The following is a 20765-nucleotide window of genomic DNA, read 5'->3' as shown; positions in this document are numbered from 1 at the left end:
GGGATCCCATGGCTTGGGACTATTGGGTTGATAAAATCCACTGTGGTGAAGGTGTGTGAATCCATCAATGCCATGTGACGGAGAAGGCGTTATCTGGTGGGTAGAGATTGTTGACATTCCGCTTGGGTAGAAAAGCTTGCCTCTATGAACCTCATTCAAGATAGCTGTAGATATGAGTTTTGGTAGTTGACAGCAAACCCCAGAAGCCCAAAACAAACTGTTGAATTTATGGCAGTCTGAGCTGTCTACAATGGATGAAACCTTGATCTACTAGTTGTCCAAATAGGGAAATACTGAAATCTCCATGTGTGAAGAGCTACCACCACTACTACTAGACACTTTGTGAAAACATGAGGAGCAGAGGCCAGACCAAACAGCAAGACTTTGTATTGGAGATGCCAAGATCTATGCGGAAGTGTAGGTAATTCCTCTGTGCAGGTAGGATGGAAATGTGAGCATGTGTGTATTTTTAGATCTAGAGAGCATACCCAGTCACCCTTTTCTAGTAGGAATAGGAGGGTTCCCAGAAAGTCCATTCAAAATTTTCCCTTCATCAAGTACAGTAAAACCTTGGTTTGCGAGCATAATTTGTTCCAGAAGCATGCTTGTAATCCAAAGCACTCGTATATCAAAGCAAATTTCGCCATAAGAAATCATGGAAACTCAGACGATTTGTTCCACAACCTAAAAACTTTAATACAAAATGCTACACGTACTTGTATTGCAAGACCTCGCTCGTTTAGAACAGTCACTACACTCCCGCAGCATCAAAAAGACAAGAACCATCAACACAGTTGTGATGATGTGACGTGTGTATGCTATATGAACATAGTAGGCAAAAGCACAATAGACAAAAGCACAATGCCCGACAGTATGATGCAGGACCTACTCCTGCTGGAGCATTGGTCAAAGATTTGGCAACTAAGTTTCAATGCCAAAAAATGCAAGGTCATGCACCTTGGTGGCAAAAATCCATGCAGGACTTACACCCTAAATGGTAAGATTCTAGCAAGGACTGTAGCAGAACGTGACTTGGGGGTGATCATTAGCGAAGACATGAAGACTGCCAAACAAGGGGAGAAAGCTTCATCCAAGGCCAAACAAATCATGGGTTGTATCCGTAAACGCTTCGTCAGCCGTAAGCCCAAGGTCATAATGCCATTGTACAGATCATGGTGAGACCCCATTTGGAATATTGTGTACAATTCTGGAGGCCACATTATCAAAAAGACATGCTGAGAATTGAGTCGGTTCAGCGAATGGCCACCAAGATGGTCTCAGGACTCAAGGATCTCCTGTATGAGGAACGGCTGGGTAAGTTGCAGCTATACTCATTCGAGGAATGCAGAGAGAGGGGAGACATGATTGAGACGTTCAAATATGTCACGGGCCGTATCGAGGTGGAAGAAGATCTCTTTATTTTAAAGGACCTTCGGCAACAAGAGGGCATCCGTTGAAAATCAGGGGAGGGAAATTTCTTGGTGACACCAGAAAATATTTCTTCACCGAAAGGGTGGTTGATCACTGGAATAATCTTCCACTACAGGTAATTGAGGCCAGCAGTGTGCCAGATTTTAAGAAAAGATGGGATTGGCATATGGGATCTCTTTATGGAGGAAGTTAGGGGGTGGGTCATTAGTTTGGGCAGACTAGATGGGCCGTGGCCCTTTTCTGCCGTCATTTTTCTATGTTTCTATGTATTGCAAGACTTTACTTGTTTAGAACAGTCACTACACTCTTGCAGCGTCAGATAGAAAAACCATCGGCTCAATTGTGATGTGTATACTGTATGTACTTGTATTGCAAGACATTGCTTGTATATCAAGTTAAAATTTAATAAAATGTTTTGCTCATCTTGCAAAACACTTGCAAACCAAGTTACTTGCAATCCAAGGTTTTACTGTATTTGTTTAGGCTTCAGAGGTCTAACAATTATTTATTTTAAAAAACTTATATCCCACTTAAACCTAAGCAGGTTCCAAAAATACATACACAGATCATAAAACAGACATGCAACATTCTTCATTAAAATGGGTTGAATGCCTCCGGTCTTTTCTGGTATCAGGAAACACCGAGTAGAACCCCCCGGCCTCTCTCTTATAGAGCAACAGACTAATGCATTCTGCTGGAGAAGGGCTGAGAGTTTTTGATGAAGGAAGGCCTTTTGGAGAGACTCTTTTGGTGGGTGGATTGGAGATTTGTGGATCCAACATAGGGCACAGCCCTTAGTGATGACTCGAAGCACCCACTGGTCTGTTGTGATAAGAGTCCAATGTAAGTGAAGAGAGTAGTCTGCCTCCAATAGGGAGGCAGAGTCAGGGTAATTGTGGCAATGCTCTCTAGAAAACAGTCAAAAAGACAAGTGTTGCTTGGACTGAGACTGCGATTTCTGAATCTTTTGTTGCTTTGCATGGGAGCGTTGATTAGCAGGCCTAGATGATGAAGATTGCCGATTGTAAAGACGCTTAGTATTACTGTGTTTCCCCGAAAATAAGACCTACCCTGAAAATAAGCCCGAGCATGATTTTCGGGGTAGGTCTTAATATAAGTCCTATTAAAAAAAAAAAGCCCTAGCCCGGGATTCGCCGGCAGCAACTCTTCAACCTGCCCCCCCCCACCTCCACTGCTGACTCTCCATCCTTTCCTCCCCGCCGACTGCAAGCGAGCCCTACCTTCATCCAAAGCAGCGTCAGGCCATCAGCACTCTAAACAGGCAGCTTTGGCCTTGTCCGTCGGGGAATTCACTCTGCCACGTTACTGATGATGGGAGGGAAGGATAGATGCTGGGCAAACTTCTGCTGCATAGGGGGATTGGGGAGGGGGAGGAAGGGGAGGAAAGATGCTGCACATGTGGGGGAGAGAAAGGAAAGAGGAAGAATTGGGGTAAAGGAGAGGAAGGGAGAAATGATCATGTGCATACCCCGAAATTAAGACCTAGCGCGTTTTTTGGGCTCAAAATTAATATAAGACACTGTCTTATTTTCAGGGAAACATGGTATAGTAGAATGAACACCTGGCTGGGGCAGAGTACCTTCTCTAAGATGAAGTTGTAGAAGCTTGAGATTTAGACAAAGTTGTTATTGTTTCTGTGTTTTTTAATTCGATCGGCTACTTCCTCAATCTTATCTCCAGTCTTGTTCGCCAAACATTTTGGGAAATAATTATTCTACTTTTTCCAAATCAGATTTCTTTTGTTCTGTTCTTTTGTATTACTCTATTCTTAATGTTTTAACGAGTTGAGCTCCAAATTGATTGATGACCCGGTGTATAAAACTTAGTTTAGATCACCTTTGCAAGGAACATTAGAAAGGCGCTCTTGCACCAAGGTTTCAAGATCAAAGACTCGAGCCAAGACAAACAGCACATTCATACTGCCACTGCAGATGTACGAGTAGAAACATTGAATGCACTGCATATGCCTCTAGCTAGAAACTTCCAAGTAGTGAACAAGTTCATAAGTTCATAATTGTGGGAATTACTTGAGCTTCGCTTGAAGGAGAAATTCCTCAAAAGCTGGAATTAGTAATCCAGGATTCTATTTGTTAACATGGATGCTTGAAAAATTGGTTTACCAAAGGAGTCTAATATTCCAACTTCCCTGTGGAAGAGCAGAAGCATAAAATATTGAACTGTGTGAATGTTTCAAGGTAGATTCCTCAAGAGAATGATGTTGAAGTTGTGTTCTCTCAAAACCTGGACACATTTGTATTCTATACATTGTATTAATCTTTTTAGGAGCAACCTGGACTAACAGAGGGTTCGCCCAGTTCTTAAATAGAATATCTTTCAAGATTCTGTGCAAAGATACTTTCATGCAGTCATTTGGAGGTGACTCAGTCAGTAAAGAAGCTCAAAAAAGTTGACCGCAAGGTTCTTTTCTCTGTCTCCATTTTAATGGATAAAGCATGACCCCTCAAAGTCAGTAAAAGATATGCTCTCTGGTGGGGACATTTTGTTGAGGTGGTGGCGAAGGGATACCATAAGAGTCACCTGCTGACAAGTCTGTTAGATCCTCATCTGAGTGATTAGATATACTGTATCAGAAAGAGCAATTATAAGTGGGAATAGCACATTTAAAATCTTAAATCTGATATACCGTAGAATAACCTAAAAGAGGCATCATGGTGGTTTACACTGATATGCAAATAATAAAATCACCATGTAAAACAAACAGCAATATGCATCAACACATATAAAATAACATTGAAATCAGGGACAATACAAAAAAAAACACACCCAAATATACATCAAAGCGAATATCTCTATATAAAATTGTTATATAGAAGCTATTAATTAAAATATTTTATTTATTATTTATTTATTCCATTTTCTATACCGTTATCCCAGGAGAGCTCAGAACGGTTTACATTAATTTATTCAGATACTCACGCATTTTTCCCTGTCTGTCCCGGTGGGTTCACAAGCTATCTAGTGTACATGGGGCAATGGGGGGATTAAGTGACTTGCCCAGAGTCACAAGGTACAGCGTGGGTTTGAACCCACAACCCCAGAGTGCTGAGGCTGTAGTTTTAACCACTGCACCACACTCTTCCCCATCGATCGCAAATGCAATGCAAGTCGATCGCAGAGCCCATCCCGGACTCAGCGATAGGCTCGCATTGCCTTTGTGTTTTCCATGTTCCTGACGCCACAACAGGCCAGCAGTGACTACAGAACCGCCAGGCAAGCCAGCCCCCCTCCCCACGTTGATTCTGACATCGGAGAGGAAGTTCCAGGCCAGCCAATCAATGAATGGCTGGCCCAGAACTTCTTCTACAACATCAGAATTGACGTCAGGGGGAAGGCTGCTGGCCTGTTGCTGCATCAGGAAACAGGGAAAACTCGGCGGCAATGGCGGTTTGAGGGCCTGTTTCCAAACAACAGCCCCAGTGGTAGCTTGGGGAGAAAGAACGGGGAGACAGAAAGAATGAAAGGGGGGGCATGGAGACAGAAAGAATGAAAGGGGGGCATGGAGACAGAAAGCATGAAAGGGGGGGCATGGAGACAAAAAGAATGAAAGGGGGGCATGAAAACAAAAAGAATGAAAGGGGGGTATGAAGACGGGAGGGAATGGAGTGTGTCGGGTGGCAGTGGGCAGGCAGGGAGAGAGGAAGAAAAAGTTGGACTCATGGAAGGATAGAGATGTTGGTTGGGGAATGGAATGAGGTCTGGAGGAGCCAAAGCATGTAGGAGGCAGAAAGGAGGGAAGAAATATAGCATTCACAGTCAGAAGAAGAAAGTACAACCAGAGACTCATGAAATCACCAGACAACAAAGGTAGGAAAAATGATTTTATTTTAAAATTTAGTGATCAAAATGTGTCCATTTTGAGAATTTATATCTGCTGTCTATATTTTGCACTATGGCCCCCTTTTACTAAACCGCAGTAGCGGATTTTAGCGCAGGGAGCCTATGAGCATCAAGAGAAGCGTTGGGCATTCAGCGCAGCTCCCTGCGCTAAAAACTGCTAGCACTGTTTAGTAAAAAGGGAGGGGGTATATTTGTCTATTTTTGTATAGTTGTTACTGAGGAGACATTGCATATTTTACAGTCATCTGCCTTGACCTCTTTGAAACCTCTTCCATCCCGAATATAAATGATAATTAACATTTTCTTAGTGTACAGTGTGCTTTGTGTTTTTTAAAATTTTATTGTTGGTAGATCATTTTGACTTGATCATTTTAAAAGTAGCTCGCACACCAAAAAAGTGTGGGCACCCCTGTTCTATACAATGATGGATATATCTGAGTCAGACTCCTCAAAATACTCTCTCCTAGGTGAATCAGGGAGTGTGCATCAAGTATGCATCAAGGTATGGGTTGATGCACTGACCTAGGAGATAACTCCTCTGGTCGACAACGATGCATGCATCAAATAGGTCCATGCCAATCTCAATGCTTTACGTTGGGCAAGTGTGTGTGACCACTAAAAGGATACAGAAGGGTTGTGATTGCTGCAATTGTGTGTGGCCTCATCCTCAATCGATGTCTCAACGTATCCTCAGACTGGGCTGAGGCAGGCATGGTTGCCTTTAAAGCCTGTGAAGACTACATCTGCAGTAGCCCTGAAAGCTCCTGTTTGGCCACTGCCTGGATTTCTTCTTGGAGAGTTGGCGTTTGCACCGAAGAGACATTAACATGGAAGCAGTCTGAAGTGCTGGTTGTCCGGGTGTGGGAGGCCTCGAAGTCCAGGCACGCCTGGGAAGAGACATGAACTGTAATGATGGAGAGTGATCTACAGTGCACTGCTTACTATGTGTCAAGGAGGTCGATGTCTAGGAAGACATCATGCCAAACTTAGCAGGGGAGGAATGTTTATGCTTCTTAGCTTTCTTATGTAAAGCGTCCTGACGCACGGATGAAGACAATGCTTAATCTGGTCTCTGCAGAGAGCCTGATGTTCAACACTTTGTATGTGGCGTTGGTACACGCAGTGTTGATACTGATGCAGGTTGAGTGTTAAGCACCAAATTTCCTGCCACGTTTGATGTTGAACCAAGAAGATTATCGCACTGAATTTGTTGGGCTTTCAGTGCCTCTTTTGCGTACGCAGAAAAGAGTTCACAGACAGAGACTGAAATGGTCCGATTACATAGACTACATTTTTTCAAGGAGCTCAGCACCCTCTTTATGACATGGTGGGAATAATGGCTGATGCAAAGTCAAAAGGCTCAATGATCCTGGGAAAAAAGTATATTGAAAAACTTTGATTCCCCATCAGTTGAAAGAGGGTCTCAAAGTGGCAAAAAGGCCAAAAATGGAAAAATTGACAGAATTTAACTGAACTTGAACAAAGTACTGAAAATGAAGAACACAATAAAATATCATCAAGTTTGACACATTGAAGACAAAGCTTCTCGGCTCTGCAGAAAACAGACCTGTTGGTCTCATGTGTCAACTCGGGCAGGGAGGCACCTGCACACGCACAGTGTGGGCACTGCCTAAAGATTTAAAGTGACAGAGCTGTCTTGGGGCTGTGCAGACTAGACTGCGTTCTACCAGAGCAAGGTCTATGGATCAAATTCCAGGTGCAAAGCTATTAAAAGCTTGACCTCAGAGTGCAGACCTTAACCTGCACACTAGAAAACCAGACCTAGAAATTGCTGCACCAGCCTGAAAAATTTTACCATTTGCTGGAAGTAGAGAAATACATTATTGGAGAATTCTAGAAGGCACTAGCCTAAAAACTATGGATGTCACAGGAAAACCTGCAGGTTGGAAAGGGACACAACCCCCCCTCATTTCTGTTATTTATTGCCTTGATATACCACTTTTACAATTCAAGGATCAGAGCGGTGTACATAAAACTAATCAAATTATAAAAAAGGAAGAGAGACTTCATACGTCCAAGATCATATATACATAAATCTAAAGGTAAATATCAGTCTATCAGTCCCCAGTGCCAAGTGAAGAGAGCGAGAGAGAGAGATATGAAATGTGTCAGCAAAACCCTGAAGTGGGAAAATGACTGCTCAAACCTGATAAAAGAAAGAGAAGGAGCTAAGAAGTAAAAAACTGCGTGTCCAGTTGATTTTAAGTGTGCCTGGCGTGGGCTAGGGAGGACTATTCTATTATAATCCAAGGAGCATAGAGCATTTGATAGGGTGTAGGAGACCTTAGACAATGAGAAATAATGGGGCACCTATATGGAAAGCCTTATGAGTAAGAATAAGGATCCTGTATTTAATTCTGAAGTGCACAGGTAACCAGTGGGGAAGAATGACTGACTATCTTGTTGTCTTGAAGAGAAAACAAGCAGCACAGTTTTGTAAGGTTTGACGACATTTAATCTTTCTTTCCAGTAGACATGCATAGATAGAATTGCAATGGTAAAATTGTGTCTTGCCTGATATTTTTATTTTCCCTTAGTCACAGCACACGAATCCAGACGCATAGGTTAAGTCCATCCACTAGCAGGCGGAGACAGAGGACACCAAAGCAGCTACCAAGCAGTGGAATACACGAGAATGGGATCAGATTGACTACGGCTTGCTAGAAAGTAATTTCTTGAATTGAACAGTATATTACAGTATTCTTCGGCACCGTTATCTGTGTCAATGCAACTGGAAGCTATGGTGCTGCTTGCTGTAAAGCTCCTGGACTTACTTGGTTTCATTACATGGTATATAATTCATTGCTACTGCAACCATTAGAGAAAGCAGTGGATTGCATGCAGTTTCTAAAATGGACAAACAGTTTTACAGTACTTTTTCAATGTTTCTTAGGTATACTATGTTTATTTAATATTTTATGTATGTATGGTTGTTATCTGCTTAGTTTTTAGGCGGACTATAAGTCTCTTAAATAGATAATGCTTATTTTTTGAATTGGGGTTTGGCTCCAATAAAGCCAATGCCTTCTTCCTTTTTGATGAGTAGGGAGAGTACAGTGGGCAGCAGTAAGAGGGCGAGATGGGGGGGGGGGTTCATCTGGTTCTCAGGTATATCCCCTAGGCACCCAATTAGCCTAAAACCACAGGCTCAACTGAAGCATATTAATGCAAGAGAATAGATAAAGTCATCCATCTGCCTGCTGAAGACAGAGAATACTAGAGTCTCGAGGAGCATGTCATCTGAGGTAATGGATCATAGTTTTCTATCTCTATCTCTGCTTGCTGGTGGATGGATTTAATCCATGGTCTGGATTTGTCTGCTGCTGATAGGGAAAGTCAAGTTTAGAGATCAAGAATATGTAAATTGCTTTTATGGACTGAATCAAACTCTAGAAAATTCCTAAGAGTGCACAACAAACGTAAAGTGAAGAAACCAGCTTTGATTACATTAGAGATCTGTTGGGAAAAAAACAAATTTACTATCAATCCATATACCAAGACAACGAAACCAAAGCCCAGGGTGATTGGGTAGTCAAAGAGTATCAGAAGTATCAGATGTTGATTTAGAATCCCAGAAATCCAGCAAGCTATTGTCTTGTCTGGTATAAGTCTAAGCTTATGAGATGAAAGCCATGCGGCAACTGAATGAAGACAGGACTGTAATGGATGCAGATCAACATGGAGTGGTGAGACAGGACAGAGAATGATGTCATCCATGTAAATATAAAACCTAATGTTGTAAGACAGGATCAAGGTGGTGAGAGAACTAATTAAAATACTGAAGAGGAGGGAAAGTACCAAACTTCATAGAACCCCATAATCCAAAGAGTAGTTGGGGGTATCACTCTGAACCAGTGTAAACACAAAAAGAACACCGAGATAGGAAAGATATTCAGACTGGTTTGGCATGGACAATAAGGAAAACATGTTGTTACCTGGGGAATAGAAGGATAGAGTTTTACATCCATGGAAGTTCTTAAGGGCAAATTAAACATGTGTCATATATGTAGAGTGAATTCTGTCTGGAGGTGGATGTGTGGATTAAATAACCAAGTATCTTCCAACTCTGTCAAGCAAAGACTGATTTCCTACTTTATCTATAATTTATTTTTCTACTATTTTTATAAATCTAACATATTGCATTAAAAAAACCCTTTAAGGAATGTATTAATGTGAATGTAAATTTTTTAAAACTCGTACTGCTGCTTTAAATAACTTTAGAAAAGGACAATTAAAAAGCAGATTTTAAATTAAATCATCTAGAAACATATAAAGAAATGAACTTCATACAAGTTAATGTGGTTAGGTTTACTGTACCCTCACTGACTTGTGTGAAGGTTAACTTTGATCTAATCAACACTGTGATAGATGAAACTACATTGAAGTGTATTAGGCTTCTAATGGATCAGAGCTCTGTATTAAAAGCTCTTCTATTATACTGTCTATGAAGACCAAGTTGCCTATACCTTCATTTTACCTTCTGAAAAGTAGAAAATTTACTCTAAAATAGTCCATAAAAGTAAACTCCTGAAAACCCTGATTACTAAAAGTTACTTCCTGTAAAAGAGTTCATGCCATTAATCTATAAAAAGTTAAAATCAAATTCTAATTAAGTTAATTCAAATTAACTGAAAAGCCAAAACTGATACACACCATAATCGTATTATGAAAGGCTGCATTATCACAACTTAAAACAAAAAATAAAATAAAAACAGAAGCAATGCACAAATGTCTTAAGGAGTGCTTCAAGAAAAGCTTGAGAAAACAGAACCAATCTGCAAGTATAAAAATTTAAAACAAAAAATTAAATGAACTTTGGGCTCAGCTGCTTCTCTCATTTTATCAATTACTGTCTATGAAATAAAAAGCAAAGAAATAAATACAGAAATAAAAGTTCAAGGGTCCAAAATTGTGAACAAGCACACCAGCCATTTATTAGGTAGTCTCCCCCTGCACAAGTTCATATATAGCAGCTCAGGGTCTATTTCTGATGAACAGAGCACAACATCCTTACTTAAGATGCCAGAAACTTGAACTTCTTATGAATAAAATACACAACTTAGATTCTTTGATAATATTTTTTTGTACAGTATCAATCTGCTCAGACCTTACTATGCACTTCAGCAGAGGTGGCAAATCATTCTTTTAAATAAGCCTATTTTTGTCTAATTAATTTGTCCCTTATTAAACTGAAACCAGGTCTAATTAGGTACTTACCTCAATATGTTCCCTACAATATTCCAAACCAATGTCACTTAATATTTTTTTCACAGTCTTCCGGGCTTTTCTTAAACTGCCAAGGTTGTTGACAGGGAGCTGGAACATAGTTTCTACCTGATCAAGTGAAAAAGAAAAAAAAAACATGAATGTTTAGTCTTACACAGATTTATTTGCACTACTCCTATCCCTCTTATTTGTGTGGGAAAGTGTTTTCTTTAAAAATACAAAGTAGGCAATCAAAAACAAGTAGGTCAAAGCTTCCCAAACTGGGTAAGGACACCAAATGGGGTCACATTTGGGGGTGGGGGGGGAAGGTCACGACCTGGATAGGATCTCCATAGGTGCATCATTATTCTGTATGTCTTATCTGGCCGCTATCATATCACAGCCACAAAAAGATAGAAAAGCATCAACTTAGAGGTTTTTTGAACTTATATTACTGTCTAAAGTGATTTTTCAAAAGGTTAAAAAAAAAAATGTACATTATGTTTAGCTTTGAAAATTGGGGGAGGCAACAACACTGCAAATACTTCAGTACTCATGCAGTACTCTTTTGCAAAGATAGACACACACTCTGCACCATGAATCTCATGCTGCAATAGCAAAACAAAATCTACTAGCCCACCCTCTCCCACTCCCATTCCCTTGACCCTTTCTTTGTGCAGGCAATTTGACTAGAGGCTAATTTTTAGACTCCAAAATTTACCCAGGTGAAAATCTTCTAAACTCTACCATAGTAGTATGTCAAAATTTACAAATACTCGCATGAGCCCACCAACAGTGATCTATTAATTTATTTAAAAAAATTTATACACCACCTAAACCTAGGTGGTTTCCAAATACAATACACAATATAAATCACAATGTCAAACAGAACACACAAACAGAATTGGCCAACAAAAATGCAGTAAAAGGCCAGGAAGACAATTCTACAACTTCACTTCTGCAGTGGCAATAATGGAAGCTCTAGTATCTGCATAACAAACTTTCAGCATCCTATCCTGTGATAGCAACATTGCATGCATTGTTCTCAATGATCTACTTGGACAATAAACCTTCAAAGACTGTTTAAAGTACAAAGCAGCGGGAGCATACACAGCTTGATGAACTATAGACAACATCTTATGTTGTACCCTGCATAACACTGGCAACCAATGGAATTGTTAACTAGCAGTGCTGGTTTTTAATGTTCCGATATCTCCAAAAAGGTCTGGAGATGACGGTAATGTTAAAAGAGCCTACTTTTTCTTTTTTTAATGGGCACAGATATGAGTGTGTTTCATATGCACAATATCTGTGCCCATTAAAAAAAAGAATGTCATGCCGCCTTCCCCAGCCCCCAAGATATATACGTATATCTATAAAAAAATTTTAAGCTAACTTGGCAGAAGTGAAGCACACTTCCTCCTGTCTCGACCATCTGGAACCCCCCTCCCTTCATAGAGCAGCAGGAGGGGTACCCATTCCCTCCACCAGGGCCCCTGCAGAACTGACTCCCCCCCAAATGCCACAACCTCCTCATGCCATGGCTTCTCTCCCTCATCCCCAAACTTAAAAACAAACAGCAGGAGGGATGCCCACTCCCTCTTGTCGCCACCATTCACATAACCACCCAGGACCACCGATAATCCCACCCAAAACCCTATACTTTTTAGTTGAAATCAGACCCTCTAGCAATGGAGGGAGGGTGAGGCAGGGACCTGGGGGGGCCCAGGTGTAACCCCTAAAGCCGGCACCGTTCAGCCGGACACCCCTGTCTCACTGAAGAGAAAATCTCAATAGGAGAAATAGCATTGCCAGCTCACTGAAGAGAAACCTCAACAGGAGAAACAGAATGGCAGTCTCACTGAAGAGAAACCTCAACAGGAGAAAATAAAGTTCTAGTCACAGCCAGAATTCAGGAGCTAGTTGAATAGCGACCTTTTCCTGCTGGGAGATAGAGAATACTGAATAAACAGGAGGAGTGCCAGCCAATAGGACCACCTGTTAATCAGTTTCTCTATCTCTGCCTGCTGGTAGATGTGAGCTATCTCTGGATTCATCTCTGGAGCTGGTCTCTGGATTCATCTGCTGCTGTTGCTAGGGAATAAGGCTTTTTTTTTATTGGGCCTCAACTATGGAATCATCTACCATGTGATTTGAGGTTGGAGGTAAACATACAAGCATTTAAGACTAGACTAAAAACCTTTTTTGGTGAAGTATTTGGATTTCCTATATCAAAGATAACTCATATTTATTGAGGGAAAGGATCTTGCAATGTGAATCTTGAAATTGTAATGTTAGAGGACATTCAGGTTTATTTTCGGTTATATGGTATGTTTTTATGTATGAATGTGATTTATTTCTTGTTTATATGTTTTGAGGTCTATCCTATTACAATCCTATATTGTATATTTATTTATTTATTTATTTATATTGCTATCCCATTCTCCCAGAAGCTCATAATGGGTTACAAATTGGCATTCACAATCGATTTGAGAACAGACTAGTTATGACAACAAATAGGTTACAGTTAAGACAATTACAGATCTTATTCTAGAGTCCAGACTGGTCACAGCAAAGAGTACTTCTAAGGAAGCTGGTCACTGATGGTAAACTGCTTGGACCTGTCGTATGAATGAGCGGTATAACAAGTTTTAATAAAACATAAAACAAACAAAACATGGGAGGGGCCTTAAGCGCCTGGACAAATCAGAGCCTTAGGCCTCTCCCAGTGCATCCCAAGATGCACTGGGAAGGGGAAATCCTACCATTTTGAAGAGAAGGGCCTGCCGGCAGGAGAAAGTATACATCCCTCCTGCCGGATCTTCAACTTAAAGGTATGGGGCTGTGGGTGGGGGTATCAGGTGTCCCAGGCTGATGTGAGGGGGCCCCAGTGGCAGGAGGGAGTGGGCTTCCCTCTTGCCGATTTTTTTTTTTTTAGTTCAGAGGCCATCGTCAGGAGGGGGATCGGCACGATTTTTTTTTTTTAAAGGAACAGATATTGTGTGTATGTAAAACATGCACATCTGTGCCCATTAAAAAAAATAAATAAATAAAGTCCTGCCCCAAATAGCTGAGCGGCAGGCGGCTGCTTCAGGGCTTCCCCTGCCGGCTCTGCATATTTGTCAATCACTTTTCCAACAACTGATCAGATGGGATTATGACGGACCTCCACAAAACTCATTTGCACGCAAAGTTGTTTGAACTAGTGAAAGAATGACATGGGGACAAATTTTTCCCCGTCCCATCCCCATGAGTTTCTTTCCTGTTCCTGCCCAATTCCTGCAAGCTGTCCTCATCTGCACAAGCCCCAAACACTTTAAAATCATAAGTGTTTGAGACTTGTGCAGTTAAGGCAGAATTTACAGGCACAGGAGAACGCATAGACTGTTCACTCATCCCCCAATCAAAGACGTCAAACGAAAAAAACTGTACGACGGACGGCCTTCTAGCCACTCAAGCAGCAAAACTAGACTACCAACTCTCCAATTTTACTGATAATGACTACAAATCGTTAAAACCATCCTATTCAAGACATCCTTGAAGACAAACTAACTCCGCAAGACTCATCCCAATTCTCTGTAGCAAATCTCTCTACTCTTCAATTCCTCTGGAAATGGCCAGATAACTTCTTTTGTAATCCGCCTTGAACTGCAAGGTATTGGCAGAATAGAAATCACTAATGTAATGTAATGGGATAGGGACAGCGACAGAACTCACAGGGACAGGACGGGGAAAAATTTGTCCCCATGTCATTCTCTAATTTGAGCATCAGTCATCATTTTCAAATCAGACAATTTAATCAGCCCCACAGCAACCCACAAGATTTAAAAAAATATATATATTTCTTTATTCAAGTTTTTAGTATCATAAACAAGTATAAACTTTCATAAGTTATGGAAATTAAAATCTTAATCACAATGATTAACTACAGTAAAAGAAAGGAAGAAAAAAACAACAATATTTAGTCCACAATTTGATCCAACAAGAAAAATTAAATAAACAACTTAAGATAATGATACAAAAATTTCTAAAATTAAGCAGAGCAAAGTACTCAAATCTACCATCCAGACAGCTGTTTCGTTTAAACTAAGGAAGGAGATGTCACACCTATAACCACCCCTTCCCCTTCTCTAGCGATTATAAATTCAGATAATTGCTTTGGTTCAAAAAAATAGAAAATTCTTCCCATCAATAGAAACATAACATTTAGCAGGAAATTTCAATAAGAAAGATGCACCAAGAGCTAATGTCCTTGTTCTATAACAGAGAAAATCCTTTCTCTTTTTGTCTCTCTTTAGAAAGATCTGGAAAGATTCTCACTGTTGAACCCAGGAAAGATTTGTTCATAAGTCAAAAATAAGTACAGAAGATTAACTGCCTCTTTTACAAAGCCACGTGGCAATGACCTCGAAGCCCTTTAAATCTCTATGGGCTTCAGGGCCATTAGCACAGCATAGCCGCTAGAGTGGCTTTGTAAAAAGAGGCTGTAAGTCTATCAAACTCCAAGGCAAATGATACAATTAGGGTAGATCTTTCAGTGATTACTTCTAGAGAACTCTCCAAAAAATTTGTCAGGTCTAATTTATTCCGTTGTTCATCCTTTTCTCCTTTTGGGGTAGAGGCAGATGATTTCTTCAAACCCCTGAAATACTTTGGACTCTAGTTATTGGTGGTAAATTTTCCACAGGTATTAACAATATCTCTTTTAAATATTTCCGCACCATTTCCAAAGGAGAAATTACAGGAGATTTTGGAAAATTTAATTGCCTCAAATTATTTCTTCTTTGTTTATTCTCCAAAAATTCCAATTTCCTTTGAATTAAAGATCTTTCTTTAATCTTTTTTAACTCCAAATATTTTATTTGAGAGAGTTGCTCTTCATGCTTTTTAATAGTCTCACTTTGTTCTTTTATAGTATCTCCTTGCACTTTCACCTAGGAGCTAATATGGGCACAATCTGAACGAACCATAAATACAGCTTTTCTAAGGATGGAGTCCGTAGTGGAACTAACCTTCCATAGATCATCCATGCTAACATTTGCAGGCTTACTTATCTCTCCAAACTGTTCACATGGAGAGGAAAAGATCTCACCCTTATCTGTCTTGGACACCGTTGGTCAAGCTTCAATGGATGTTGAACTCTCTAACCCCACAACCTCCATCGCTCCTCCGGGGCTCAGCAGCAATATTCCCCCACTGGTCGGCTACTTCACCTCCTCCGACGTAGATATCCAACTCCCAGGCTGGAGAGGTGTCTGCCTCTGGATTGGGCTTAACGAAGCTTGAACGATTTACTCAGCATTCCTCCCGAAGCCTGGGGAGCACTTACTGGCTGACGCATCACTCCGACGTTCAGCATTGTCTGAATCAGCTGTCTGGAGCTTGCGGCCGTCAGAGGTCCTGGCCACTGAGCACCCTTCCTCTTTCCCATCAGAAATGGAAGTATAGTCCCTCTGCATAACGCTGAGGACTTAGAAGAAAAATGAAGCAAATAGCAGTCGGCAAGAGAGCTTACCAAGCCGACGCTAAGGGGAAAAGTCCAGAAGGAGGAGGTCAGAACAAAAAACGCTAGCATGAAGCTCAGCGCTACACCTCCGCTTTAGTCGCCATCTTGCAACCCACAGGATTTTAATGATGATTTGTACATCAAGGCCTCGGTGCTTATCGAGATCTGCCATTTTTGCAGAAAACCCCCCCCAAACTATGAAGTTTATTTAATAAAGAAGTTTTATGAGTCAGAGAATAGAAATGTTTTTAGGTCTTTCTTAAATGTGTTTATTAAAGACTGAGATGGCCTGGAAAAGGTTCCACAGTTCTGGCCCCGAACAAAGAATATGGAGCAACGATTGGTGTCCAAGATAATTTGCCGAAAGTTTGGAAGTACTAATTGATTTTATTTGATTGATCCAAGCGATCTAGAGTGACAGTAATATGTTATGTATCTGCTTAGAAAAAGAGTGTTGGTGGAATGAATTTTGAAAACAAGCAGATTTTAGTATTGAAGTAACATGGTCAAATTTCCTGTGACCAGTAATTAGTTTCATGGCAGTATTTTGGATGAGTTGGATTCATTTAAGATCTTTAATCAGAATGCCTTTGTACAATGAATTGCAATAGTCGAGGCGACTGATTACCGGCCGAACTTATCCATAGTACGCCCCTCCCTGCCTAGCAGGACAGCGGCATAGCCCCTGGAGGGATTAGATTTCTTTAAGGAAGACTCCACCACCAAGGACTGGTGGGAGAGCTGGGCTCTTTCAAATCCCTTGCATGGGACCGTCCCATAGCGGGATTTCATCTTGGACGGTATCGCTGGAATGGCGTAAGGTGTTCCAAATTGCAGAAGAAAGTCTGCTTCAAGACGGGATTCAAGGGGAAACGCAGGGACTCCCTCGGCGGATGAGGAAGTTCCATCTCCTCCAAATACCCCCGGGTATACCTGGACTCAGATTGTAGGTACAGCTGAAGGGCCTTTCCCATGTCCACCACGAACCTGGTGAAGGAGGAAATCTTGGCTGAAGAGTGCCCTTCCAGAGGAGAAGAGGATCTGGACTTCGGGGCAGCTGAAAAAGATGGAGAGGCCTCCCTCGAATACTGCACAGGCACATCAGTGTCAACAAACATGGATGTCAAGAAAGCTCTGCTAAGAGACCGAGGAGGTGTCGACGAATGCTTGCAGGCTAACCTTCCTGAGGGTGAGGACCCCGGGGTCTGAGGGATGGAAGACCGGGGGACAAGCCCCGGAGAGCTCAGGGAGGAAGATACTTTCCGACAAGGCTGCGAGGAGGGAGTCCTCGACCCCAATCTGCCTCGACGCGTAGACCAAGGAGGCAAGGAAGACAGCTGGGCCCGAGACTCAGGCACGGCAAGAGCCAATGCCTCGATGGGCCTCGAGGCCCGAGTCCCCGGAGATCTACCCCGCTTAAGAGGGGAGTCACGAGGATGTTTAGCAGACCGGTGCCTCGAGGGCGAGGCATGCTTCGAACAGTGCCTCGAGCGGGGTAAGGCAGCCAGAGACGCCTGTCTCGAGTGGAGAGGTTAGGAATCACTCGAGGACAACTGGCGGGACCGTCGGTGCTTGCCCCAGGGAACCTCGCTGCGATGCTCAGGCTGGTGTGCAGGGAGCAGGGTCTAGGCCAGAGCAAGTTGGGTCAGAACTGAGGAGAGCTGTGTGGTCAGGACTGCCTTAAGCATGTCCTCAAACATCTGCACCGAGACCAATGGAGCTGGTCTGACCAGTGCAGCAGTGCGCTCCAAGGAGGGTGACCTCGAGGTAGAGTATTCCCGTAATTTGGAGGCACGCTTCAGAGGAGGTCTCGAAGAGGCTGGCAGGACTGCACTCACTGCCTGGGATGCCAGAGACTCCTTGGAAGGCTTCTTAGGTAGCATAGCTGAACCTGATGGAGGAAGAGGAGACTTACCCGAGGCAGAGGTCTTCGAGGCCAAGGGGAACTTGCTTGGGGCCGAGGTCTTCGAGGTCGAGACCGGGGTCGAGGCCTTGGCAGCCTGCTGATCCATGGCACCGAGTGGCACAACGTGGGCAGGAGTCGGTAGAGTAGTCGAAACCCAAGCAGAGAATGCACCAACAGTGCGGGTCAGTAAGTGAAATCACCCGACCGCACTGCGTGCACTTTTTAAACCCTGTAACAGGCCGAGACATAGGGAGAAAAAGTGGACGCGGCCACACGAGGCCAGGCGGCCAGACGAAAACCGGGCTCCCCCGGCCGAAAAAAATCTGAAAGTAAAAATTAACAAAGACACGTCGCATAACGACTCCAATCGAAGTAAAAACAAAAGAAGCCGCGGTGCAGGAAGGCACTTAAGAACGAACGCAGAGAAGAAAGACAGGGCTTACTGGCTCCGCGGAAAACTTAAGAACTGAGGACAAGCTGAGGAGACGTACCCCTTAGCTGAGCGGGAAGGCAAACGCACATGCGCGGTGCAGCACTAGCAAACTTTAAGATCTTCAATCAAGTTTGCTTGAAAAGCTGTCCGCGACGGGGCTCCGTGGATGACGTCACCCACATGTAGAGAATATGCTGCTTGCTTGTCCTGGGACAACCAAGGATTCAGACTATGGTATTAAGGCATTGATTCTAATCCCCATTCATCTCAGTCCTTCACTGACTGGACTTCTGTAAGGAGGAAAAGGATAGTGATAAAGAAGTACACTTCCCTCAATATTCGCGGGTGTTAGGGGGCAGAGCCAGGCAGCAAATACTGAAAATTCAAGAATAACTTTTGGGCCAGCTCTGATCCATCCCTGCCTCCCTCCCGCCTTTCCCCCGGCATCCCAGACCTTACCTGGTGGTCTAGTGATCTTTCAGGGCATCTCTCGAGACTACGACGGGAACTCACGGCAGCCATTTTATATGAGTGATCTGCATGGGGAAGGAGCATAGGAAGATTGCTCCTGCCCCAAAAGACCGCTAGACCACCAGGTAAGGTCCGGGGAGGTCCAGGAGGCAGTGATTCTGGTTTTAGGAAATCATGAGTCTTAAAGCTGCGAATCAACCGGCTCACCTTTATCAACATTCACACCTTCAAAGAAGTCAAGCAAATTGGTGAGGCAAGATCTTCCTCGGCTGAACCCATGCTGACTCCGTCTCATTAAATCATGATTGTCTAAGTGTTCCACAATATTATTTTTTATACTTGTTTCTATGAAACAGGATATGCATACATTAAAATCTAGATATTGTCATGTTTTAGCAAATACTGCATTGGGGTATATAAATGTCACTCTGACATCGTATTGACTTTGAACTGTAGCTCCTTGTGATCTTGGGCACATCATTCAACCCTCCATTGCTTCAGGTACAAACTCAGAAAAAATACCTACTGTATTTAAATGTAAACTGCATTGATAGCTTTTGGGCTTGCCAAACAGTATAAGAAAAAAAGAGATTATGTACTTACCCTGATAAGCTCTTTTCCAGGTGAGACATTCTAGACAGATGGGTTATTTCCCCATAGCTGCGTGCTGCTGCAGAAGGAATCCACTCCGGATTTTTCACTTTGCCTCTGTTGTACTTCACTGGGCTCTCTAGCTTCACCTACAGTTGAGTACTAAAGCATGTAGAGCCTCCCAATACATGTGATGTAGAGGCACCTTTAGCAACAGGCTTAAACAAATTGTTCTGCTCAAAAAATAGCTAAATAGTACTGTTAACCACCAATACAGGCTTTAAAGGAGCTCAGAAACTACTCCCCAATAAGTTGAAACATATATACAAATTCTTCCCAGTTCCCAAGGGCTGACAGGCATTCAAGAATCAGCTTGGAAAAGCATAAACAGACTGAAAACTGTAAGAAGGCGAAGGAAGGACAGGACGGGAGTCTAGAATATCTCACCTATCTACTGGAAAACATCTTACCAGGGTAAGTACATAATCTAAACTAAAACTTAGTTTTATAGACTGGGTCAGCAACCAAATGGAGCTTGACTTGGTTAACAGTAAATGGTAACATAATAATTTGAAAGAACAGAAAATCTAAATTAACAAAAGCGGCTAATTTTCAAAATGTTTAGTAAACAGGAAAGTTTTCAGAGCTTTCCAGAAGTGGAAAAAGGATCCAAAACTTCTTAGTATAAGAAGGCTTAAACAAATTGCTCAAAAAATGATGGATCAAGCACTGGTTGTCGGAAAGACTGCAGAGGGTTGGAGTAAAGGGTCAATATTCTGACTGGCGGGGAGTCACGAGCGGTGTGCCACAGGGATCGGTGCTGGGGCCCTTACTCTTTAACATATTCATCAATGACCTGGAAAAGGAGGCAAAGTGTGAGGTTATAAAATTCGCAGACGATACCAAACTGTGCGGCAGAGTTACGACCAGGGAGGAGTGTGAGGACCTACAAAGGGACCTGGATAAGCTGGAAGACTGGGCAAACAAATGGCAAATGCGCTTCAACGTGGACAAATGCAAGGTCATGCATATAGGGAAAAAGAACCCGTTGTTCAGCTACAAATTAGGGGGGGTATTGTTGGGAGACAGCAGACTCGAGAGAGACTTGGGTGTGCTGGTGGATGCATCACTGAAGCCATCTGCACAGTGCGCAGCAGCCTCGAAAAAAGCTAACAGGATGCTGGGCATCATAAAGAAGGGCATAGCAACCAGAACACAGGAAGTCATCATGCCATTGTATCGAGCGATGGTGCGTCCACATCTGGAATACTGCGTTCAGTATTGGTCGCCGCACCTCAAGAAGGACATGGCGGTACTTGAGA

At 42.4% G+C, this 20765-nt stretch overlaps 1 protein-coding gene across 3 annotated transcripts in view; it reads right to left on the bottom strand.

The window, feature by feature from the left end:
- The window catches only part of ADNP (activity dependent neuroprotector homeobox), a 106822-nt gene that overhangs the window by 40099 nt on the left and 45958 nt on the right, over positions 1-20765 (bottom strand). For all 3 annotated transcript variants that reach the window (XM_033963715.1, XM_033963714.1, XM_033963713.1), the window contains exon 2: positions 10549-10665. In XM_033963715.1, the coding sequence (XP_033819606.1) occupies positions 10549-10656 (108 nt within the window). In that variant the 5' untranslated portion in view covers positions 10657-10665. The remainder of the gene's footprint in view (positions 1-10548; positions 10666-20765) is intronic.

Source organism: Geotrypetes seraphini, chromosome 11 (assembly GCF_902459505.1).
Source record: "Geotrypetes seraphini chromosome 11, aGeoSer1.1, whole genome shotgun sequence".
In the NCBI taxonomy this organism is placed as follows: domain Eukaryota; kingdom Metazoa; phylum Chordata; class Amphibia; order Gymnophiona; family Dermophiidae; genus Geotrypetes; species Geotrypetes seraphini.
The sequence above is the reverse complement of the archived record's forward strand: the minus strand, read 5'-3'. Positions and strand labels throughout refer to the sequence as shown.